This window comes from Plecotus auritus (assembly GCF_963455305.1).
Source record: "Plecotus auritus genome assembly, chromosome: 14".
Taxonomy (NCBI): Eukaryota; Metazoa; Chordata; class Mammalia; order Chiroptera; family Vespertilionidae; genus Plecotus; species Plecotus auritus.
This window is the reverse complement of record NC_137780.1, coordinates 99,183-123,045: the sequence shown is the minus strand read 5'-3', so window position 1 is coordinate 123,045 and position 23,863 is coordinate 99,183. Positions and strand designations below refer to the sequence as shown.

Here is a 23,863-nt window from a genome sequence, read left to right as displayed (position 1 = left end):
CAGAAACAAGGGGTCTCCATCTCTGGAGATCATGAACAGAACAGGAGACACTCAGTCGGGACACAAAGGTCATAACCATGGCTAGCATGTATTGTCTCATTTAGTCCTTGCAGGTGGTAGGCGTCAGAGCTGTTGTCCACATTGTGCAGTTGAGGAAACTGAGGCACATAGAGGTTCAGCGGCTGGCCCAGGGCCACACAGCTGGGAAGAGAGGGAGCCAGGACTTGAGCTCAGGCAGTCTGGCTTGAGTCCATGCACTTAAGTGCAGGTCCGTTTCTCTGGAGGCAGCTCATGCCTTCAAGTGGAGTTTCTCCCTCGGTGTGTGGAGAATTTCCAGTCTCTTGCGCTACAGCTACAAGAAGTTTTAAGGCTGTTCTGCTCCAGGGTTGCAGGGGGAGGGCTGGGCTCTGTTGGCCCCTGAGGCCCTGATCCCCAGAGACCACTTGGCACCAAGATGAGGAGACAGGTGACTGGAACAGGAGGCGGACACCGGCTGCGCTGACCTCTTCCTGTCCACAGGCTGAGGAAAGGCATGGCAACATTGAGGAGCACCTGCGGCAGCTGGAGGGCCAGCTGCAGGAGAAGAACCAGGAGCTGGCGAGGGTGAGGCCCCTCTACCCCCAGGGTGGCTGTGGGTGGGCATGGAGGAAGCGGGCATGGGGAAGGCCCTGGCCAGGGACAGACACACAGGGGTGGGAGGAGGCGGTTGGGAGAGTTGGAGACATGTTCACAGAGAATGAGAATGGGACAGGTGAGCATGGACGGCCCTGGGGTGGCCTGGTGTGCAGTGGGCTGGTGTGCAGGTGCGCCAGCGGGAGAAGATGAACGAGGACCACAACAAGCGGCTGTCAAACACTGTGGACCGGCTGCTCAGCGAGTCCAACGAGCGCCTGCAGCTGCATCTCAAGGAGCGCATGGCGGCACTGGAGGAGAAGGTGGGTGCCCCAGGCCCGAGGGGCGGGGCTGCGGGAGGGGCGGGGTCTGCTGGAGAGCAGGGCCTGCTGGAGGGGAGAGGCCAGAGGGGCAGGGTTGGATGTGAGAGGGTAGTCAGGGAGGAGGCTGGCCTGGGCCTGGGTACCTCTGCCTTGCCCATAGTGAGGCTGGAGAAGAGGGCAGCCTCGAGGGCCAGGTCCCAGCAGGTGGGGAAGGAGCCCTTGGGTCCTGGCTCACGACTGCTCTCCCCCAGAACACGCTGATGCAGGAGCTGGAGAGCTCCCAGCGGCAGATAGAGGAGCAGCACCACCACAAGGTACCCGCTGCCCGCCTGCCACCGAGCCGGGGAGGGCGGGGGCTGTGCAGGGTACAGCTGCTCTGGTGCCTGGGACAGAGTGAGCCCATTGGCTGGATGTGTGCAGGTTATCTCACTGATCCTCACGGGAGCTGCACAGTAGGTGCATGACACCTGCATGTAAAGAAGAACCTGAGGCCACAGCATAGGGCACAGAGTAGGCGGCAGAGACCAGGGCCAGTGAAGGACCCAGCAGAACAGCTTGCTGAGGCCTCAGAATAGGGGTTCCAGGAGGCTCGGCCGCTGTCCCTGCCTCGGCAGTGTCTGTGAGGTCCGAGGGCATGGGCCCCTGCTGCCCAGCTCGAGGGTCATGCCAGGTGTGGTGAGGGTTTCAGGCCTGCTCCTAAGGTCCTTCCTTCCCCTGTCCCGGCCCCAGCCCTGCCCACCTGCCACCACCTTCTGTTCGCTCTTCACTTGGACCGAGACTTTGGTGTGATCTGTTGGCCTTGGCTTTGCACTCTGCAGTGCCTTCTGCTGCTTCTCCCCAACTCTGCCATCCTCTTTGTCCCTCTCTCCCCTCTCTGTCCCTCCCTGGCCCCCACGCCCACCGGGTCTGCCTGGCACAGGGCCGCCTGTCTGAAGAGATTGAGAAGCTGCGCCAAGAGGTGGACCAGCTGAAGGGTCGAGGGGGGCCGTTGGTGGATGGCATCCACTCCAGGTACTGGAGCACGGGAGGCTGGGTGGGGTCCTGGTGGACCCCGAGGAGGAGACTTTCTCCCACCAGAAGACCGCCTAGGACCTCAGGGCGGGACACTGAGGCCTGGAGAGCTTGGTCAAAGCCACCCCGCTCCTTGGGCAGCTTAGAAGGGAGCCTCTGACCTCGGAGGGGTGCTCAGGTCACACACAGGGAGACCTCCCAGGCCGTGGACACAGGCCATCCTTCCTGCTTCCTGGAGAGGGCCTACCCTGGAGAGGACCTGCCGAGTTACATGCTCTCCCACGGCCCACGGCCCACGGCCCACAGCCCACAGCCCACGGCCCACGGCCCGCCCATGGAGGGGGTCTGGTTCCCTCTAGTTCTCTTGAGACACCACCTTCAGGGGTCTGCAGGATTGCTGTTTGAGCTGAGGGCTGCCTAGGGCAGGTGGCAGGCAGCGGGCACAAAGGCAGCAGGAGAGATTGAAGTGAGGCATCAGGAACTCCCTTACTGATCCCCATTGGGTTGTACATCTTTCCCAAGACCACTTAAGAGATGGGGGGTGGGGCTCTCCTAGTGCTGGAATTAGGCCCAGGCTGCGGGAACTCCTGGGTTTACCTCCATATTTTGTGAAGCAGGCGACGTAGCCCTGCCTCCCGTTCTCTGCTAGAGGCAGGTGAGGGACAGACTGAATGAGTGAATCCATCAAGGTCCGCAGGCCTGGCTGTGTCCTCCCCAACAACGTCCTTTACCCAGAACCCTCGAGGCCATAGCGATCTGGGGGCAGTGGGACCAGTTTCTCTGCAGAGAGGTGAAAGGAAGCGTGTGGTGTGGTGGGTGGGGCTGGGGGTAGGGAAAGGGGTGCTGAGCCTGTGGTGTCAGTGGTAAGACTTCGCTGCATCTTCAGCGGTCAGCAGGCGTCCTGTGTGGGTGCGGTGGGGCAGGGAGGAGACGGAGCCAGTGGTCAGCACTCCGGCTCTCCCTTCCTGCAGGCTGCTCAGGGGAGACCGGCCCTGAATTAGTGAGACGTGTCCAGAGGACACCAGGCCGCTTGCCGTGCTTGCTTTCCTCAGGGGTTGGGAACCCTTGGCTTTGACTGAGGCATTCTGGGCCCATCACAGACGGGCTGCTTGTGGGGAGCAGAGACTCCTCTCTCAGACCGGGACTCTGTGGGCCTGTGGGTGTGCACTGGGCTCAGCCCATCCTCTCCCTGCCCCACGCAAGGTCGCACACGGGCAGCGCGGTGGACCTGCGATTCTCCCTGAGCACGGCAGCCCCGGGCCTGCGTCGCCGCTTCTCGCTGCGGGAAGAGTCTGCCAAGGTGAGGGGTGGAGAGTGAGGGGGGCATCTCCTGGGAGGTGGGGTCACTCCGGCCGCGTGCCTGGCTCCAGTTTCACAGCTGGCTGGCGTGTGGTACAAATCCTCCCCTGCCCCCCACCCCGTGCCAGTGACAGCTGCAGCCCTGGACGGGGCCTCGGCAGCTGCAACAGCTGCGCTCCCCCAGCCTCCTGGTCCCTGGGGCCCACCGAAGCGTGTGCACGTGTGCCTGGGTGTGCAGGCGTGTGGTCGGGCGGGGACGGGGGCAGGATGGAATTGGCACTCTTTCTGGAACAAAGCTGTGGTCTGTGGGGAGATGACGGGATGGCAGGGTAGCTAGCTGGCCCTGGGACGGCACCTGGAGTTTCCTGAGATGCTGCTGTGAGATCTCACTGAGCCTTCGGAGGAGCAGGAAGGGTAGGCGTCTGATTGCCGCCTGGCCCGGGATGGTTGACCTGCTGTCCTGAGCCCAGGGCGCCCACGTGCTCCAGGGCACCACATGCAGGGAGAGGAGGAAGGAGCTCCTCGTCTGACGGGTGGGGAGTCACAGTCTGAAGGCGCCTCTTTCTCTCTCCCCTCACCCTTCTTCCTGTTCATGACACAGCTGCTGCCCAGGCCCCACGCCTTTCCCCCTGCTCTCTGGCTGTCCCAGCTCGGCTCTGTGCCCTCTCTTAGGGCCTCTGTCCACCACAGAGGTTCACAGGATGATTTCGGAGAAGCTTCCTCTTCTCGGGGTTGACCAGAGGGTCCTGCTGTGTGCAAACTGGGACCCGAGACACCCTGGGGCTCGGCACCCTTTGTTTGTGTCACTAGTGCTTACTTTGTGCCAGGCACTGCTGAGCACTGTAGTCCTCACAACTGCCTGTGGCACAGGTCCTGCGAATACCCCATTTCACAGATGAGCAAACTGAGGCACCTGGTGGTGAAACGACTTCTCGGTGGCTGCACAGCCAGTGTTGGCTGGAGCATCTCTGCCTCTGGAATCCCCGCTAAGCACGTTGCCGTCGGGCTCCTTGACAGTCCAGTAGTATTTCTTAGACTCTATGTGCAAAGAGATTAGCCAGGGCTCTTGTTAAAATGCAGGTTCTGCACCCCCAGGTCTGGGGTGGGGCCTGAGGCTCTAACAAGCTGCCGGGAGATGGCACTGCTGCTGCTCTGGGTGGAGTGAACAATTCCTCCTCTTGCCTCCTTCTTTGCTCAGGACAGGGAGCGGTCTCCACTGCCTGGCATGCTGGCCCCCATGGCCACCCCTGCCTTCAGCAGTGACCCTGAGATCTCCGACGTGGATGAGGACGGGCCAGGGGGTCTGGTGGGCTCCGTGGATGTTGTCTCCCCCAGCGGCCGCTCCGATGCTCAGACCTTGGCCATGATGCTGCAGGAGCAGCTGGACGCTATCAACGAGGAGATCAGGTAAGGGCCGCCCGCAGGAGAAAGTGCGCAGTTTGCTGGTGTCTCTCACAGGTGCTCCCGAGAGCGCCACTGTGTAGGGAGCCTGAGGCTGTGGCCCAGCACTGACCTCAGACTGACCTGCGGGGCTGGCTGTGCCCCTGCGGTGTCTGCAGTGGACACCAGGGTGCAGATCCCACCTACCAAGGCTGTCGCAGTCTCACCACCATCTCTGGGGGAGATGGCATCGTCTCCACTTTACAGACAAGGGACAGAAACCAGAGACCAACTGATGTGCCTAAAGCAGCACAGGGAGGGGCAGAGCCAGGATTCAGACTGGGGTCTAACTGCCCCCACGAGGCCTCAACAGAAAGTTACTCTGGTGGGCACTTTGCCTGCCGCCGAGAGCGTTTGTTAATGTTATGACCAATGACAAGGGAGAGCCGAGCCAGACAACATCAGCTTTTCAGGGCTGCAGAGGGCCTCTGGGTCAGGGGCGCCCACACTGTGGCTGTCACAGGCCAGTTAACATGGCGCGTGTGCGCACGTACACACACACACACACACACACACACACACACACACACACACACGTGCTGACATAGGACTGCCAGCTTCTAGTCTCCCAACTAAAACAGTGAAGGGAACTGCCGTTCCTGTCGCAGCCATTCTACAACAATCAGACCTTGAACACCCCTAACGTTGGGAAGACACTCCCCATAGCAGAGCAAGTCCTCCTCCTGAGGTGGCACCTTTCCATCAGCACATGTGTGACTGCTACACGGCGCGTGACAGCGCCTCTCTGAGCACCACCCCCACATCATTATTCCCGTTTTCCTGTGAACGGGCAGCACCGTGAAAGGCCCAGTGTTTGGGACGTAGACCACTCCTCACATTGGGAAACTGAGGCCGAGAGCCAAGGGCCTGACTCGCGGTCCCGCTGTCGGCAGAGTCAGGTTGAGAACTCGGGCGTCCAGGGTGGTTTGTATTCCGCTGACTAAATTGCCTCTGTTCCCAGCAACTGCTTTTGTGAAACTGGGGTGGGGGCGGGTTGTTACATAGTTCAGCTCACAGGAAAGAGAAGAATCTTTCTAAGCTGCAGGGGGAAGTGCTGACCAAGGCCAGGAACACCTGCCTCCTGGTGGCCCCCTGGGGCTGATCTCGGGGCTGTTGCTGGGGCTGGTGGGCTGATGCCGGGGCTGGTGGCCTGATGCCGGGGCTGATGCTGGTCTGCGCCTCCAGGATGATCCAGGAGGAGAAAGAGTCCACGGAGCTCCGTGCAGAGGAGATTGAGACGCGAGTGACAAGTGGCAGCATGGAGGCCCTCAATCTGACCCAGCCGCTCAGGCGCGGCCCCATCCCCACCTCTCTGACTGCCCTGTCCCTGGCCAGTGGGTCCCCTGCATTCAGTGGCCGCTCCACAGCTAAGGGTGCCTCCCGCAGTGCTGCTCAGGACCTGGACCGGATGGGGGTCATGACCCTGGTGAGTCTTGGGACAGCAGAGGAGCGGCCCTGTTATTGCTAGGCTTGCCTTAGGGCTGGCAGGGCTCCGCCTCTTCCCGTGATGTGCGCACCCACACGTCCCGCTACGAGCACGTCCTGTTCTGGACACACCTCTCCCTGGAGGAGCACGGGCTCAGGAAGCTCACCACTACCCAACCGTCTCCCCGCAGAGGGCCCTGGCTTATTGTTCTGGGCAGCTGTTCTTTGCTGCGATGTCTCTGCAGACCTGTGCGAGGTCCTGACCCCTCCCTCCCCTTCTGAGCCCTGGGCTCCCCTTGGGTGGACTTGTAGGCCCCCAGAGGTGCGTGAGCTCACGCTTCTCTCTCTTCCAGCCCAGTGACTTGCGGAAGCACCGGAGGAAGCTGCAGGTGAGTGGGGCCTGAGGCAGGTCCTGTGGTCGGTTCTCTGGCTTCTCCCCAGGCCCCAGGCCTCCCCACTGTGCTCCTGCGGCCACATCTCTCCCTCTATCCCCTGATGGCTCCACTGTCTGTTCAGTCACCAGTGTCTCGGGAACAGAACCGAGAGGATAAAGCCACCATAAAATGTGAGACTTCTCCTCCTTCCTCACCCAGGACGTTGCGGCTCGAGAAGCTCGGCCACCCAGCCCTGAGCCAGGAGGAAGGCAAGAGGTAGGGGAGCCCTCCCGCTGTCCATCCCCAAGGCCATCACTCCCGTCTAGCTGCCTCAACATCTCACTTCTCTGAAACACCATCAGGGAAGGACAGTCCCACGTCTCCCTTGTCACCTGCTCTGATCGCCCCCTCACCCCCAAGTCCGACCTGCCTGCAGTTCTTGCGAGGTCTGACCCACCCCCCGCTCATGTTAAGGGCGCTCTTCTCCCTCCTGTGCCACCCTCAGTGCCGTGGAGGAGCAGGGCAGCAACCCCAGCAGCAGCAGCAGCAGCCAGGACTCCTTGCACAAGGGCGCCAAGCGCAAGGGCATCAAGTCGTCCATCGGCCGCCTGTTTGGGAAAAAGGAGAAGGGCAGGCTGACCCAGCTGAGCCGCGATGGAGCTGCGGGCCATGGTCTCTGCCCCCTTCCTAGCCAACGAGGCCGAGTCCAAGCAGAGGGCCGGCGGCAGGAGGGCGCTGGGTGTGGGCCTGGCTTCTGCTGCTGCCCGCAGGGACCCCAGCCCCACGGGGTTTCTGTTAGCCCATTGTTCCCCAGTGGGCGGGTGCCCGTCCCCCGGGGGCTCCCACCCAGGGTCAGGCCGCCGTTGCTGAAGAGGTTCCTGTACGGAGTGAAGGCTGGGCCTGTGAGGGGTCGTCCAGCCGAGGGTTCTGATGCTCTGTGCTCAGGACCTCCAGGAGAGGCAGTGGGTTAGAACTTACTTCTGGTCCGTCTGGCCCCCAGGGCCCACATTTCATATGCCTGTTCGAGTAGGAGCCTGGCAGTGGGCACTGCACCACCTGTGTGATGATATGAAGCCCTAGGGCACGCCTGGCAGGTAGTAGGCACACAACCGTGTCAGCCTCTGCCTTCCCTCCTCGCTTCCCCGCATCTCCTCAGTCCTTTGTGTAGCAGACACTTGTTGGGTAACTGGACACAGCTCAGTGTTAGGTCCATCCCTGCGAGGAGCTCTAATGAGAAGTAACGGTGGAGAGACAATTCCAGGACAGTGTGGTGACTGAGGTGCCCAAGGTGCTCCAGGAGCTCGGGCTCGGCCTTGGTGCAGTGGGGGCCCTGGGAGCGGCTTGCTCTGCTGGCAACATCTGGGCTAAATCCAGGGGCAAAGTGGGAGGGGAAGGGGGTCTTGGAAAGGCAAAGATGTGCATGTGAGAGTCCTGTATGCAGCTGAGTCTGAGTGGCTGGAAGGGGTGGAGAGGGGAGGTGGGCTTGGACCCTGGGCTGGGCTTAGGTCATAAGGGCCTTGCAGAATCAGCTGAAGAGGTTTAGAAGCCCACAGGGCAGGGACAGCATTAACCAATTTCATGAAGGGGAACCTGCATGATCAATGAGAAAAGGATCCTTTGAGCCCAATGCATAATTGCATAATTATACCTTCCTGCACTGGGAAGGTGTGAGTCAGAACCCAGCCGAGCTAGGAGGACGGGGAGCGGGGAGCCCTCTACTCTGTGGGAGCCTCTGCCAGGGCCGGGTGGAGCTGCCTGCCCCGCCCAGGGGAGCTGAACACACAGAGGCTCCTGTGTGAAGCCTGATTTCCTGTGCCCTTCCCGCCATGCTGGCACCTGAACCGAGGGCAGCGCCTCGGCGATGGACTTCGCTCGAGGCCGTGGGTGCAGGGGACAGACTCATACTTGCTCCCTTGGTGGCTTTGGCACCGGAGGGCACCCTGAGAGAGGCATCTCCCCATCCGACCTGGGCCAGGAGAATTCTCTCTGAACCCTGTGGCCCATCGTGTCAGGTTCTCCGGGTCTCCTTTGCAGCTAGGTTTGGAGGAGGGACAAGTTCTGGTTAGGATTCTGCTGCTGTTAGTGTCGCACAGTGTGGCTCCATCCCATTGGAAAATACCCGCAGGGCCAACGCTCAGGGGCCACCGTCTGGGCTGGGGCGGCCTGGGTGCAGGGACCTGAGCGGAGGCTCCAGGAATGGTGGGTGGTCCCGTCAGGCCCTGGGTTTCATGCACTGAGGAGCTTCCTTCTGGTCTGCTCCCCAGTCCTGGACCCGCCATGGGGGACCAGCCGAGGGTCTGGCTGACCTGCCATTACTTCCCTTCTAGTTCTGACAGACTCCGAGCTCGGTCTGCAGGAGCCCCTGGTGCCTGCCAAGCTGGGGACCCAGGCAGAGAGGGACCGGCGGCTGAAAAAGAAGTAAGCACCACCGTCCAGGCTGGCTGCCACCCCCTGCCCGTCCCCTGGGCTGCACGGGACTGAGCTCAGGTAGTCAGAGCCCAGGAGGCCCTTTCTGAACCAAGCTGGCCTGGTGCGTGGGGTCCCGCAGGGGCTGGGTGCTGGCGGTTAGGTGGCCCTGGCAGAGGAGACCGACATGAACTTGGTCGGACCGCGTGCACAGTGAGAGCTCTCGCCCTCAGGTTGGAGGAGTTCCTGCCCGTGTCTTGGAGTCACACTGCTTCAGGCGCAGAGCAGGGGGGCAGCCGGGTGGGGGGTGAGCAGGGGAGCCCAGCACGGGGCACAGCCATGTCCCTGGACTCAGCCCGGGGCGGGACAGGAAGGACCGCTGAGTCTGCTCCTCTCCCTGCAAGGCACCAGCTGCTTGAAGACGCCCGCCGAAAGGGACTGCCCTTTGCCCAGTGGGACGGCCCTACCGTGGTCTCCTGGTTAGAGGTACCGAGGCAGAGGGTCCACTCAGGGCCTGGGTCGGGGGCTCCTGGGCAGAACTTTCCCAGCATGCTTCTCCCCTGCCCATCAGCACATGGGACTTAGACTTGCCCACCCCCATGCCCTTTAGCACACAGCGGTTACCTTGATGGCAAAGGGCGGCGGGCACCGCTGAGCCATAGGGCCCACAGGCGTTGACTGCTGTGGCTGCCCCGGGAGCTGTTCCCCGGGCAGAGCTGGGAGCCCCTTCCTCCCCCAGGCCCAGAGTTTCCACTGTGAAGGGAGACGTGTTTGATGATGGTCCTCTTCACGTCTGCTCTTCTGAGACCGTGGCTGGGCCTGGCCTTGCCTGGGGGTTGCCCAGCTCTTGCAGAGGGGCTGAGTGACCCCGTGCCCGTGTGTGCAGCTCTGGGTGGGGATGCCGGCCTGGTACGTGGCAGCCTGCCGGGCCAACGTCAAGAGTGGGGCCATCATGTCGGCCCTGTCAGACACGGAGATCCAGCGGGAGATCGGCATCAGCAACGCCCTGCACCGGCTGAAGCTGCGGCTGGCCATCCAGGAGATGGTGTCGCTGACCAGCCCCTCTGCCCCGCCCACCTCCAGGACTGTGAGTGGCCTCTCCCTCCCCAAGACCCTTTCTGAGGCCCTGGAGTAGCTCTGCCAAGCCTCCCAGGGGTCTTTGGAGAGATGGTAGCTGTGTCTGCCCCTCACTTCCCATCCCCACACAGGGCTCCACCTGGTCTGCAGGGGGTGATGTTGATTCTGGGGTCCCAGCAGGTCCAGTTCCTGCCTCCCACATACCACCAGGGGCTCCATCTCCCACCTGACTCTGCTAATAGTCCCGGGTCTCCAGGCAGCAGCTCCAGCCGGGACTCGGGGTTCTGTGTGGTCAGATGGCGGTGGCTGAGGGAGTGGGGTCTGTGAGTTCTGTCTTGGGCCTCCAGCCTCTCCGTGGGCCCTCCCTGTGGCTGGGGGCAGCTCTTGTCCACAGCTGCATCATTCACGCTCACTCACTGAGGAGGCGCTGGGCACACGTCCCAGTGCCAGGCTCTGTGCTCAGCAAGGGACACAGAGGTGGACAGCGAGCAGAGCTGGGGCCAGGCTGTGGGAGGACTCGGGAGGGAGCTTTGTCCTTGTCCTTGGGGGGCCCTGGGGACCCGCTGTCGGACCAGCTGCGTTTCCTCTCTCTCTGCAGTCCTCCGGGAATGTCTGGGTCACCCATGAAGAGATGGAAACTCTGGCAACATCCACTAGAACAGTGAGTCGGCACTGGGCCTGGGGTTAGGGCTGATGGCCCCAAGCGGGGAAGGTTGTGGGGAGTCGGCCGAGTGTGAGATTAGCCCTGACGTGTGACTGAGTTTGTTCTCAGGTGGAGGGTTGGTGGGGAAGGAGTGAGACAGAGCGGTTGGGTGGGGGTGGGGGGCCGAGTCCATTCCACGGTCACAGCTGGGACCAGGCCGGGGGGGGGGGGGCGCGTGGGGGGTGAAGAGAGCTTGGCGCTGCTGTGGGCCTGGACCGGGGTCCTGCCTGGCACTGAGCCCTGTGCAAGGATGGAGGGCCTCTGCCCCCTTACCGAAAGCATGGCACCCACACCTGCCTCCTGCTCTCTCAACCTCGCCAACACGTTCCTTGCTCACCCACCAGCCCTGGGTGCTGGCTCCCTCTCGATGGGGTCTGGGTGCATGCTGCCAGGTTCTTGACGTGGCCGTTTCCCCTCACGCTGCACGTTCCTGCTAGGACAGTGAGGAGGGCAGCTGGGCTCAGGTAAGACCCCCTGCCGGACGCGGGGTCCAGGCACCTGCGGGACCCTCCCTCCTCGTTCCCCTTTAGCTGCTGTCCTGGCTTCTCAGGGTGGCAGGGAGGAGCCCTAAGGGTGTGCCTGCCTCGTGCCTGCACACACGGCCTCCCCGTTGGGCTCCCTTCAGGAACGATGAGGGGCCAGTTGGATGCATCCTCTCAGGGGCCTGTGAGCTGAGCAAAGGCCTCTCACTCACTCACTTGGTGAGCAGCTATTCCAGGCTCTGGACACAGGGTGAACAAACTGCCCTCTCGGGCTCGTGTTCTAGGGGGGACAGGCAGCAAACACAACCACACCTGTGGACAGCGAGCCCGGCGAGTGTGGGCGACGGTGGGCTGTGAGCACGGCCGTCCGCTCAGGGAAGCCGGTCAGGGCAGGGTCAGCCTGTCCGCAGGCAGCGGGGTGCTGAGTCCTAGGACTGCAAGCAGAGCTGTGGTGTGTGCTTGGAGTGCTCCTGTGGGCTGCTGTGCCCCGAGTTAGACAGGCCCTGCCCGGCCCTCAGTCAGGGCCCGGACCTCCCTCCTTAGCTTTCCCAGTGGAATGACAGCAGCCAGCACAGCACCACGCATGAGTCAAAACTACACCCGTTTTTGTCAGATCTGCCAAAAATACAATGTTTTTTGTGTGTCACAGAACTTTAGTAATTAGCATATGTGTGCTGTGAGATAAAAAAGGTTGAATATCGCTGTCTTAGAGAAACGCAACTTGGTGATTGTAAAAACCGTTAAACCTTTCTTCGAGCTAGGGACACAAAGCTCAGTGGTCCCCGCCGGGGCGTGGGGTGGGGAGGAGCAGACCCTCCCGGTTTCCCAGTTCTGGCACCCTCTGCCCTGCAGCCATCAGCAGGGGTGAGGCTGAGCCTCGAGGCGGTGCCCACAGCCCGACACGCCTCCCTGGGAGCTGCTCTTTCCGGTCAGAGGCCTTGTCCCTGATGGAGCCGTCATTTTGGGACCAAAAACCCCCACGCCCCGCCCCTGGGGGAGCGAGCTAATCTCACAGAGCTGCTGTGGGCGGCCGCAGCCTGGCACTGCCTTCCTCCCAGACCCTGGCCTATGGGGACATGAGCCACGAGTGGATCGGGAACGAGTGGCTGCCCAGCCTGGGGCTGCCCCAGTACCGCAGCTACTTCATGGAGTGCCTGGTGGACGCGCGCATGCTGGACCACCTGACCAAGAAGGACCTGCGGGTGCACCTGAAGATGGTGGACAGCTTCCACCGGTGAGCAGGCGGGCGGCCTCCCGACAGGGCCCAGCGCTGGGCTCCGTCTCCAGTCTCTTCCTGTGGCCCTTCTGGGTGGCAACAGCTCCTTCTTGCGGAAGCTGGTTCTCTCCCCTTCAACCCTGAAGACCAAAGTCGTTTCTCTAACTTCCCTCCTGGAGGTTTCTCCCAGGGCTGTTTCGTTCGCCCCTGGTGGGCTGGGTTCTGTTCGCCCTGAGACGACATGCTTGGACCCCGTGTGCAGGGTGGGGACTGACCCCTCCCGTGCCGGGGTACAGTCTCCTGGGCCCTTGCCTGGCCCATGTCCCCGACCCCAGCTTCCAGCTCTGAACCCACGATCTCTTCTGCGGGATTTCCCCCAGTCCTCCCCTCTGTGCTGAAAACATCTTCTGTTCAGAGGTGTCTGCTGTTGGAGGCCCCAGATTGGCAGCCCGTGGGCGGGACCTGGCCCGCAGATGTGTTTTGTGTGGCCCACATGGTATTTTTAAAATTGTGAATTTAGTTGCTAGTTTTTAAGCACTAGGAAATTTTACACAAAATTTTGGATGTCTGGCTCCTCAAAAATTGAAAGCTCTTACCTGTCGTCACATTGTAGCATGAACTCCACCAGCCCCCGCAGCCCCTCAGACCCCCGTAGCCCCTCAGACCCCCGCAGCCCGCTCGCCCATTTGTAGTGAACGCCTGCTGGGCCCCAGGGGCATTGGGCTTGGAGAGCAGGGCTGGAAATGGTTTAAGGAAGTCCTTGCTAACACCAGCTCAGACTGCCCAGGTCGCTAGATCCTGGAAGGGGTGTTTGAGCTGTGAGGCCATTTCCGGGCAGAAAGGCTGGGGCAGCAGAGGGGCCGAGGAAGATGCGGTGTGCAGTGGCCTCGTGGAGTGGAGACGGGGGTTGGCGGGGAGTTTCTCCTCAGCTCCTCAGCTTTGCAGGCGACAGCACCAGAGGCCACGCGTCAGGGCCGCTCTTTAGGAGGAGCAGCCGTGGCCCGCGGCCCGAGGCGGGACGAGCTGCCCCGGGAGGTAGTGAGCTCTCCGTCCCCAGAGGTTAGCACAGGGGTGCTGCCTCCTGCATTAGGCGGGGGCTCGGAGCGATGGCCTCTGGGGTCCCATCTCACCCCCGGCTCTGGTTCTCCGCGGGTTCGCTGTGATGGAGCGAGTGCCCGTGTGCACCTGCTGCAGCGTGAGTGCTTCCGGTCCTTTCTGTGAACTGCACATCTCAGGAAGCATTTGTGACGTCCCAGGGGGTTGGGGTCCAGGAGGGAGCTTCCGTGCTAACTGGTATCGAGTGGTCGGAAAAATTAGACCTGGGTAAGGAGGCTGGGGGTGGGCTGGGTGGTGATGGTCGTATAGTCAGGTGGGCATGGCGGCATTTCAGCCAAGCCATAAGGCAGCAGACTGCACGTGCTCCCGGCAGCAGTGCAGGGGCCCCGAGGCCTGTGGCACGAGGCAGGGTGTCAGTGAGCTCAGACGTGCGGGAGGACCCGGCAGCATCCATAGGCTATTGTGAGGAGCCAGGTGAAATGGGAACGCAAAAAGGTATCTTTCCCTTTGACTGGTGGGCAGTCGGGTCTTGGTCACTCAGTCCTGGAGAGGGAGGGCCATGCTGCTTCCATGCAGAGAACTTCCTTCATCGTGAGGCCCGACCGGGCTGAGGGAGGCCGGGACCAGAGAGGGAGGTGCCTTGGCGGGTCGCGTGCAGGTGGAGCAGAGCGTCTGGGGGCTCTCTGTGCTGGAGGACGTGGGCAGCTGGGCAGGGGTGTGGCCCTGAGGCTGGGGTGGGCTGTGTGCCTGCAGAAGCAGCCTGCAGTATGGCATCATGTGTCTGAAGAGGCTCAATTACGACCGGAAGGAGCTGGAGAGGAGGCGGGAGGAGAGCCAGCACGAGATCAGGGGTAAGCGGGCCACTGGGGCCTCCACTGCAGGTGTGGGCGCCTGGGTGCAGGGGCCTCACCCCAAAGCTGAGAAGGAAGGAGAGGGGGCTCAGGACGGAGGAGGGAGATGGGGTGGAGCCGAGGGCAGGGACGGCTGGGGCTCTGGTCTGGGGGCTCCCCTCTTCCCTGGAAGCCTCTGGACCCCAGGTCCTTCTTCTCTTTTCCTGCCTCCAGATGTGCTGGTCTGGACCAACGAGCAGGTGGTCCACTGGGTCCAGTCCATTGGGCTTCGGGACTACGCAGGGAACCTGCAGGAGAGCGGCGTGCACGGCGCCCTGCTGGCCCTGGACGAGAACTTCGACCACAACACGCTGGCCCTGGTCCTGCAGATCCCCACACAGAACACCCAGGTGGGCGGCACTGGCGTCAGGGGCCCCCGCTCCGTCCCTGAGGGGCGTGGAGGGCTCTGGGTCCTGTCCCTCCAGGTGTCCCTGTGCATCACAGGCCCCTGGGGCACAGGTGCTTCACCACCGAGCGCCTGGCACCACCCTCTCCTGCCTGCCTGTGCCTCCGCCTGGCCCGGGATACTCGTGATGACATGTAAATGACATGTCGTTGTCCTGGGGCCACCATCCAAGAATATGCTGACTTCTCTGAGCTGTTTATGTGCGGCCTGGGTACCGTCCTGGGGGCAGCGGGCTGGAAGTGCTGCCTCTGTGAAAGGCTTCCTCCTCGTATTTGTCCTGAAGGAGCAGCCGGCAGCCGGGGAGGGAGCCTCTTCCCAGCCTCGGGTGTGGAAGGTGCTCGCACTCGCCAGCTCTCCGCTCTGGTGGTGCCGCAGCTCTGGTGGTGGTGCCCTGGCCTCGCCTCTGTCTGTGACTCTCAGTTCCTTCAGCCTTTCCTCAGAGGCTCGCCTCTGCCCTGGTCACTTCAGCCGCTGTCTGGACTGCATGCAGCTGTTGGGTCTCTTGAAATTCAGCCCCGGAGCCTCACCACGCGAGCTATTCTGGGAGTAGATGGGTTCTGTCTGGTGTGAGGTTCGGCTCTGCAGTCTCGGAATTCGGGGTGGCGGGGTGGCCTTTTGGGGGTGCTGGCAACACGGGGCCGGTGTGTCCACCGGGCTCTGCAGTCACAGTGGTGAGCAGACCCCGCGTTCTCTAAGGAGCACCTGGATGTCCCCAGATGTGGCTTTTCTGTTTGTCCTCCTCCAACCTGGTCTGCACTCCATCCCCTCAGCCTGGGTGTCTCCAGTCGGAGTGGGTCCTCTCGCCTCTGCCCGCAAGAGTGCCACGCGGGTGCGGGACGCACTCCTTCTCCCTCCCGACCACTCAGAAAAGGGTGTTCCCCGGACCGAGAAGGACGGTCTCTATGGAGCAACATGAGGGCTGTTTTCACCCAGAAATGGGCCGAGTTCTCCGTCTTCCGTTTCCTGTCTCCGTATCACCAGGCTTTGTGAACGGGATTCACCCGTGAACAGGAACAGGGTCCAGTCCTCCTCACTCTCCTGACGCCTTCACGGCTTAGCTGTTGGGGAGGTCAGATTCGAACCAGTAGGAATCCTTCCTTAAAAATGGTTGCTAATATCTGGTGGCATTTTTGAAAACTTGCTTATTTCTGGCATTTCCCAAATCTCCCGAGTTAATCTCCCGGGTCTCGTGAGAGGACCTCTGTGCCCCATCCAGCCCTGGGCCACCAGCCGGCGACTGAGCTGTCTCCAGGTGGAGCTTTTGCGGTGGCGTCGTGAACCGTGGCCCTTTCCCTAGATCCGCTACACCCTGTTACCCAGGGCCCGCTGCTGCTCATTCATCCCGCCCAGAAAGGCATGATGTTCACTTGATACAAAATGTGGGGTTTCCCCCTGTAGGTGAGGCCTGCCTTAGGGTGTTCTGTGACCTACTTTTTTAAAAGTCACAGTTTCCTAATTGGCTCGTCCCGGTTCACAGCTGACTTGTAAGAGGGCCCTGAGGTTTGCGTGAAGGGGCAGATCAGTCGGAGGGTTAAATGCCCCTGGACGTGGACCCCTAGAAACAGGTGACAGACCGGGCACAGAGCTCACTAACCGCAGCCCCTCCTGCCTCTCCCTCTCTTCCTGTGGACGCCAGGCACGCCAGGCGATGGAGAGAGAGTTCAACAACCTCTTGGCCTTGGGCACCGACCGGAAGCCGGATGATGTGAGTGCCGCCTGAATGGGGGCCTTGGGGTTTGTCATTGTTGGCTCAGCGCCCATCGAGACACCTGACACGCCCCACCCCCGTTTCCTGAGGACACAGCCCACCCCCCTCACGTTCCTGTCCCTGGCCTTGCCTGTCAGTTCTGCCTTAGCTCCTTGGGTCCAAACGAGTTACAGAAGACCCCAGACCGCTTAACTGCGGCTTCTCCACCTTCACTCCACCTGCTCTGTGAGCACGTCCCCCACCCCGAGGCCCCGAGGCCCCTGCTTACACCGCCGGACCTCCTAGAGCTTCCTTCCCAGCGGGGCTGAGCCCGCTTTGTGGTGTGACCGCGGGGCCTCAGCAGACCGGACCCATGTGGGCCCGCCAGCACCAACTGCACGGGGTACCCTGGAGTTGGTTACACACGCAGGCACATACACACATATGTGCAGTACATGTGTGTGGGCTCCAGGCATGGAGGCAGACTGCCAGACACCACTCAGGGATCTGATCTCCCCAGTGCCCCTCGGGTCCCTCCTGGGTGGGGGCTGTCTGGTGAGCGTGTCCCACGATGACACAGGAGAGATCCGGGGGGTCCCAAGCCCAGGTGGGATGACGGGTGCAGAGGGAGACAGTCCACCTGCGTGATGGGACAGAGCCCACCAGAGCCTCCCCTCCAGAGACAGCTTCCGTCAGGGAGCCAGCCGAGCGCCCAGGTGGGAGCGAGGTGCATCCCGCCGTGTCCCCGCAGGGGGAGGACAAGGTGTTCCGCCGTGCGCCCTCCTGGAGGAAGCGCTTCCGGCCACGGGACCTCTCCGCAGGCGTGCTCAGCGTGTCCCCGCTGGGGTCCCTGCAGCCTCCACCGGCCCCGCCTAAGAAGATCACGCCTGAAGGTGAGTGACGCTGCCGCCTGGCTGCCTGAGGCTGCACTGACCCGCTGTGGCCGTGGCCTGGCCGCCCCAGCGCAAGCGCTCGTACTAACAGCCGCCCTGTGTGTTCTCGGCTGCCGCCTCTCCCAGCCGGGCCGGCCGGGGCGCAGAGACCGGAGACCTCCACGGTGCGGACCTACACCTGCTGACCCTCCGGTCTGGCCCTGTGCCCGTGGCTCGTGGCTCGGGGTAAGTGGGCCAGCCCAGCCGCACGGTCTTCGCGCCCTCCTCGCCCTCCCGGCTGGCCCGCGCTCTGCTGCATCTGGCCTGGTGCTCTGCTTGCTGGGGTGCCCTGCCACCCGGCTTCGGCTCGAGGGCACTGTCTACCGCTAACGCCCCCACTCTCTCTCAGCGCACTCCCACTATCTCTACGGACACATGCTCTCTGCCTTCCGGGACTAGCCACGGCCCCCAGGGTGCCACAGGCTCGGCCGCTGGACCCCTCCTGCTCGACCCCTTCCTCCCAGGCTCCCAGGCTCTTCAGCGACTCTCCAGCTGCCCTGGATCTCAGAATATTTGCGCCTACCCCTGGGCCGTCCACCACCCCAGGCCCCGCGTGTCCTTTGTCGTCTGATGTGGCTGGGCCTCCTGGAGTCATGCAGCCCCGGGTGGGTGTGACTCCACCTCCCTCCTGGTCCTGGCCTGGCCTGGACTCCGACCTCCAGGGGAGACCAGGGCACCGACGCGGGCCGGGCGACCTTGCCAAGAAAAGGGCACCTCAGACTGCGCGTGGGCTATCTGGCCTCTGGCCCTGTCCCTGTCCTGGCTGTGCCCAGTGGCCCGACTTCCATGGCTTCTGCTCCAGGACCCCCTGCGGGCTGGGCGGCAGCAGGCCTGTCCTGGGTGAGGCTGGGGAGGAGGTCCCAGGCCTGGCCTAAGCTGAATCCCACGTGTGCATTGGAGAAGAATCTGGGAGAAATGGGCCCCTGAGCTTTGGGCCAAGGGTCCAGGTGTGGAAACAGCCCCCCGTTCGGTGAGGTACAGGCTGGCCAGTGGAGGAGACCAGAGGTCTGTGGTGGCCTCACCCCAAAGGGCAGAGGGATGCCTCCCGTCCAGGGTGGGGTAGAGCTGCTGGGGGGCAGGGGAAGGGCTCGGGGAGGGTCGGGACCTGCGGCCTTAGCTCTGGGCAGGACAGAGATCACCCCAGGCACTGCCAGCCCTGCTCTGCACCCTGCCCCTCGGTCCCTCGGCCCCTCGGCCCCTCGGCCCCTCGGCCCCCTGCAGGAATCCTGGGCGGCGGTGGAGTGAGTATGCACTGCCTCGGCCTCCGGTTTGGGGAGAAGGGAGGCTGAGGCTGCCTCCCCTTCTCTCCTGGGAAGAACGTGACGCTTCCCCCTAAGTGAGTCGGGCCCCAGACCTAGGTCATTGAATGTGGGTGTAGGCCGTCCCTCCACCCCTTGCTCAGGGCTCCCTGGGTGTGCAGGGACTGCCTCCTCCAGAAGTTTCTACCAAGTGGGCAGCGTTCCCCAGCAGCATGTCATTCCCAGGAAATCCTCTTCCTCACCCATTCCTCACCCCACACGGTGCTGGGAAGTGCTGGGGACCCACGTTCAGGAAGTGGGTGGAACCCAGCTTCATCCAAGCGAGAGCAGAGGCAGGTGTGTGGAGGCCACACTCCCAGCAGGTGGCTGAGCAGCTGGACCTGGGTTCTGAGGGAGGCTGTGCTAGTGGGGCAGTGCCAGGCTCAGCTCTTGGCAACGTCTCAGAGGTGAGGTCCCCATGCTGGGGTGGGGGTTCCCCTCGTGCCCTGCCCCCCCTGGCATCAGCCACTGCGGAGATGAGGGGCAGGGAGAGAAAACCCCTGTGCTTGGGTGATGGCCGTGAAGGTCGTGGAGAAACCCCAGGCTCCGGTTGGTGGAGTGGGGACCACAAGGCCATGTGACGGTCAGGGGACCCGATGAGCCGGTACGTGGGCGCGGCCGCAGCCGCCCTCCACTTCATCCTCCACGTGGTTGTGTCATAAGCAGCAGCTGGTGGGACCTGGGTCCTTCAGGGCACCGTGCGGTGTTTATGAGGTGATGGAGGAGAGACAGGTGGGTGACGAGGCTGCTGTCTGCTGATCAGAGGAGGCTGTTGCTCAGTCAGTGTGTTTGCAGTCACGAGGCCTGAGCCCTCACAGCTTCCTGCCAGGTCCCTGCTCGGCGCTGTGCCAGCTCAGTACATCGGAGGGGGTGCCTGGGGTGTGCGTGTGCGTGTGCGTGTGCGTGTGCGTGCCCTACCAATAAACAACCTGGTTTTACGACAACTTAAACATGGCTCTGGTCCTTTCCTAACCTGGAGCTCTTCTGCCATGTCCGCGTCCTCCGGGCCTAGGGCTGTCCTCGGGGAAGCAGCTCGGCAGAGAGCTGGTGGGCGGTAGCTTCTGCTCATACAAACCCCGGGCCTGAGAGGGCGGTTTGGGCTGCTTGTGCCCGGGGTGGGGAGGGAGGGGCAGCCTGCCTGCTGGCCATACCTCTTGCCAGCCATGATCTCCTTCCAGCCTGGTTCCCCAGAGTCTTCCTCCGAGACATTTGATTAACCCGGTTTGATTTATTGTAGGTGCTCCCGCCGGAGACTGGGACTTAAGCTAATTTCCCTAAAGAACTGCCCTCATTATTCCTTCATCCTTCGCTGGAATGTAATGGTGGAGGCTGCGCTCTTGTTAATGTGGAAAGTCCCTGGGCGTCGCGAGCAGCGTGAGGCTGGCAGCGCGGCCGTCACTGTGCAGCCCCAGCTGCGTCCTCTATTGGGAAGCAAGGCAGGCCGTGACCACACCCGCCGGTGGGAGCTGCCAGCCCTGGTCACCGTTGCTGAGGACGGTTCCTCCTCGCCAGCGTATGAATATGAACCTCAGCTCCCAAATGCCATGGTAACTAAAGAGGAATAAACTAAAAATATATCCAGCAACCCCAGAGCCCCCCAGCTCCTGAACAGAGACGGAGGCCCTTGCCCAGCCCAGCCCCAGCCCCAGCCCCAGCCCAGCCAGGGGGCACCTGAAGGCAGCCGCAGTGTCCCCAGGAGCCTGGAGGGTGCTGGGCAGAGGAAATGGGCCTGAGCAGCCCTCCTGTCCAAGGCCAGTGAGTCAGGGAGGGACCCAGGTGTTCCCTGCACCCTTCCCAGAGGGCGAGAGGAAACACCAGGATGCAAACGCAGAGGGAAAGCCCCCATGTGGATGGCCCAGCCTGTGAGTCCCACCAGGCCCGGCCCTCGCCCTTGCCCTCGCCCAGGGCCTGAGCCTGCCTGCCTCCTCCTTTTTTTATGCAGTTTCTGGGCACATCCTGGAGGGCTGCATGTGGGGCCCTGTATTCAGGAGCAAGTCTGGAGGGCTGAGCCCTCGGACACCAGCGCCTGCTCAGCAACTGGGGTCCCTCTCTCAAGGGCCCCAGAGAACTGAGTCGGGGCTGGAGGGGATCACATGCGGAGTCCTGACCTCTGTCATGATTCTGAAACTTATAATTTGCAATAAATCAGACAAACAGCCTGAAGCAGTTGGAATTAATAAAGTTCTTAGTGGATGTTCATGGTCCATGGAAATTCTAGCTCCTGATGCCTCCCCAGTTGACCCTCATGTCACGTGTCCAGTCCTTGTTCCCCTCAGGAAGCCAGACTGAAAAGCAGCAGCCCCAGCTTCCCTTCCCGTGGTGGTTCTTGGGGAGCCCCCATTCGCTTCCCCCACTGCTGACTCTCCATCCTCTGGGCTGCAGGCCTCTGCCCGGATGATGGACGATGGCAGGGTCCAGTGGGATTCCATCATCTCCCACGTCCCTATGGGCTCCTGGTGATGCCACCCAGAGGAGAGGCAGGGATTAGGGTTCCCCACAAATTCCAGCTGCACCCCACCCGGGGTGGGGGCTGAGCGCCAGGCCTGTGCTCAGTTCACTGGAGGACCTGGTGGGGTGGTAGTGTGTGCACGGTGTCACGAATTAGAGGGTGTCGGGCCTCAGCAGGGGCCGGCAGGTCTTCCCCGGCCTGTGGACCGACCTGGCTTCCAGGGGTCCCAGGGCCTGGTGAGCACCAGCAATGGGAGCTCACGCCCGATCCTGGGCATGTCTGGACTGGGGGGGGGCAGGAGTGGCAGGCACCCCTCTGTCCACATCGTCACGGACATCTAGCACCCAGTGTTTATTCATTTTTTAAAAAAGGAAATCCAAATAAGTTAGCAAAAAACATTACAAAACAATAGCAAAACCACACAATGCTTAGTTATCAAAGGAAGTCACCCCAAGAGCCCCTCCCCCATCCCGTACCCGGCAACTTGGCACGGGACACCTTGGTCAGATGGCAGCTTCACAAACAACACACAGAACAAACAACATAAACCTGGGGGTTCCCAGTGTTCACGGCAGAAGCTTGGCCCCCGGGGACTTGGGGACAGGGACATCCCTTCCTGCTCCCGAGTCAGGGCAGGCCCAGCCCGGCCACTGCCTCAGGAAGAGCGGACGGGAGGTGCGCGGTGTGTCCGGGTCAGGACACGCTGTCGCTCCGACTGGATTTTGGGGGTGGGGGGGCGGGGAGTGGAAGGCTGAGTTATAATCGAAGGGAAGCTCCTGAGTTTGCCCCTGAGCGGGGCCCCCGCAGGCGCTCTGGTCCCCTGCTCTGTCTCCCTGGACCCGGATGGCCCTGGGAGCTCTGAGCAGTCAGCCGAGTGAGAGCGCCCACTCCCTCTCTGGGTGGTGGCTTAACCTTCAACAGGTGAGGAGGGGGCAGGCTGGCCTCCTGGCATCAGGACAGCCTGGCTTAGGCGGCCCCCGGGGCCCCAAGTGGCGACATCTGTGGCCAGCCTGTGGGCCCCTGGCCGCCGGCCGCAGACCACCTCAGTTGGGCAGGGTTTCGTCCGGGAAGGCCACAGAGACGTCCTCCATGGTGATGCTGTCCACGATGGAGGTGAGTGAGTGCAGGTTGTGGGCGTCAGCAGGGTCCGCTGGGAGCAGATGGTCTGTGGGGAGGAGGTGGGCGGGAGTCACCTGGTGCAGGCGTCTCCAGCTCAGGAGTGCTACTGCCCTTCCCAGCGGCACATGTGGGACAGGTACCTCCTCCCAACTCGCTCCTGGGGCTGGGCTGGGGTTGGAGACAGCTATCCCGACTGCCCTGGGGCGGAGGGAGGTGGAGCTGGGATGGTATGTCCTGGGAGACACCCTGCTCTTGCTGGCTTTAGGCAGCACGGACTCAGTGACTCCCAGGGACCCCTGGGGCAGGGACAGTCTCCTCCCCACAGAGAAGGTCAGCCACGGGCCACCAGGCACCAGCCGGGAGCTGCAGGAGGCACAGCCTCTAGCTGGCCAAGGCTTTAGTCCACTCTGCAGAGGCCAAGGGGAGGAGCCAGCGGCAGGGGATAAGGGAAGAGGGGCTACCTGGGCTGGACAAGGCTGAGGGATTTGAGCCAAGCTGACCAAGGTCCCACCTCACTTACCTCCTGGGTTGGGGCCGAACTCCAGGGCGCTGCCCCACTCCGGACTGCAGGAGGCGCTGTGGGAGCTGCATTCACTGGGTACCTGCTGGACACCGAGGCCCAAGGTCAGGCACAGCCATCTCTGTGGTGCCCTCTGTCCAGTCCCCAGGGCAGAAGCTCCTGTGCCGAGGCTACCCCTCCAGCCAGGTCACCCCTCCGCTCAGGAGCGTCACAATTCAGCCCTTCCCTGCCCCCGCCGAGCCCCAGAGCCCCAGCTCCCAGGCCTTTCCTGGCTCCCATCTGGGGTGGACACGACACCAGCTTAAAGGGGTGCCTGGTTTTCCTGACCCTGAGATCAGGGTGTCCGGCCCAGCCAGGGCCTCCCTATGCAAGTGATGGGGTGCCAGGTGGGGTGGGGGTGGGGGGTGGTGCAGAGCTGTCCATCCCAGGCACTGCACCCGGCTGACTCTGGACTTGTTCCCTGACTCCTCCTTCGGACCCCTGCCCTCCCCCCCTCCATCTCTGCTTGTCCTGCTGCCTCTGTCCCATCTGGAAAGGACACGGGACACAGGATGGGCTGGATGAGCCCACGTAGGGGCCTGAGGCTGCGCCCCCTCCCACGGGGCAGCTGGGCAGCCACTTACCCCCGCCTGGGGCCCGCCCCGCGGGCAGCGCAGCCCGCGCTCCTCCTGGCGCAGAGAGCTGAGCAGGGCCTGCAGGCGCTCGATGTACTGGATGGCGCTCCGCAGGATCTCCACCTTGGGCAGCCGCTGGTTGGGGTTCAGCAGGGTGCTCCGCTTCAGGGCCTCGAAGGCCTCATTCACCTTCTTGAGCCTGCGTTTCTCCCTCAGTGTGGCCGCCCGCCGCCGGTCCACGGACACGGACTTCCTCTTACACGCCTTGCACGCCCACGGCAGGCACTGGCCCGGGCAGTGCTCCGGGGTCCCCAGCCCCTTGTCTTCGAGGGGTCCCCGGGCCTCGGGGCTCAGGCTGAGCTCAGTCCGCTCGTAGCCCGGCGGCTCGAAGCCCTGGAGGTGGACAGGCAGGTAGTTTTCCCCGTCGTAGAAGTGGGGCTCCTGGTAGAAGTAGGGGGGTGTCTCATACAGCTCCATGGGGTCGGAAGAGGTTCGTTCCTGCCACCGGCCCCCAAGCTCCTGCA

At 62.7% G+C, this 23,863-nt stretch overlaps 2 protein-coding genes across 6 annotated transcripts in view; one reads left to right on the top strand and one right to left on the bottom strand.

Moving 5' to 3' along the window:
• Nucleotides 1-22,109, top strand: part of PPFIA4 (PTPRF interacting protein alpha 4) — a gene marked incomplete at its 5' end in the record, with an annotated part of 27,203 nt that extends 5,094 nt beyond the window's left edge. For 2 of the 4 annotated variants that reach the window (XM_080651076.1, XM_080651075.1), the window contains 22 exons: nucleotides 520-603; nucleotides 804-935; nucleotides 1,187-1,249; nucleotides 1,855-1,946; nucleotides 3,150-3,246; nucleotides 4,444-4,652; nucleotides 5,871-6,111; nucleotides 6,464-6,499; nucleotides 6,627-6,760; nucleotides 6,990-7,156; nucleotides 8,812-8,902; nucleotides 9,295-9,376; nucleotides 9,777-9,977; nucleotides 10,566-10,628; nucleotides 11,108-11,134; nucleotides 12,211-12,386; nucleotides 14,178-14,275; nucleotides 14,489-14,664; nucleotides 16,357-16,425; nucleotides 17,159-17,300; nucleotides 17,427-17,525; nucleotides 17,689-22,109. In XM_080651076.1, the coding sequence (XP_080507202.1) occupies nucleotides 520-603; nucleotides 804-935; nucleotides 1,187-1,249; nucleotides 1,855-1,946; nucleotides 3,150-3,246; nucleotides 4,444-4,652; nucleotides 5,871-6,111; nucleotides 6,464-6,499; nucleotides 6,627-6,760; nucleotides 6,990-7,156; nucleotides 8,812-8,902; nucleotides 9,295-9,376; nucleotides 9,777-9,977; nucleotides 10,566-10,628; nucleotides 11,108-11,134; nucleotides 12,211-12,386; nucleotides 14,178-14,275; nucleotides 14,489-14,664; nucleotides 16,357-16,425; nucleotides 17,159-17,300; nucleotides 17,427-17,485 (2,439 nt within the window). In that variant the 3' untranslated portion in view covers nucleotides 17,486-17,525; nucleotides 17,689-22,109. Of the gene's footprint in view, nucleotides 1-519; nucleotides 604-803; nucleotides 936-1,186; nucleotides 1,250-1,854; nucleotides 1,947-3,149; nucleotides 3,247-4,443; nucleotides 4,653-5,870; nucleotides 6,112-6,463; nucleotides 6,500-6,626; nucleotides 6,761-6,989; nucleotides 7,157-8,811; nucleotides 8,903-9,294; nucleotides 9,377-9,776; nucleotides 9,978-10,565; nucleotides 10,629-11,107; nucleotides 11,135-12,210; nucleotides 12,387-14,177; nucleotides 14,276-14,488; nucleotides 16,075-16,356; nucleotides 16,426-17,158; nucleotides 17,301-17,426; nucleotides 17,526-17,688 lie in introns of those variants that run through there. The other 2 variants (XM_080651074.1, XR_013959610.1) reach the window with 2 other exon arrangements.
• MYOG (myogenin) lies at nucleotides 21,424-23,863 on the bottom strand. 2 transcript variants are annotated; one of them, XM_080651080.1, is made up of 3 exons: nucleotides 23,349-23,863; nucleotides 22,726-22,810; nucleotides 21,424-22,251 (listed from the first exon to the last, which is right to left on the bottom strand). In XM_080651080.1, the coding sequence occupies exons 1-3, from the start codon at nucleotides 23,814-23,816 to the stop codon at nucleotides 22,130-22,132; spliced, it is 675 nt and encodes a 224-aa protein (XP_080507206.1). In that variant the 5' UTR covers nucleotides 23,817-23,863; the 3' UTR covers nucleotides 21,424-22,129. The 2 variants fall into 2 exon arrangements, with proteins under 2 accessions (XP_080507206.1, XP_080507207.1); XM_080651081.1 differs by having other exon boundaries at nucleotides 22,726-22,807.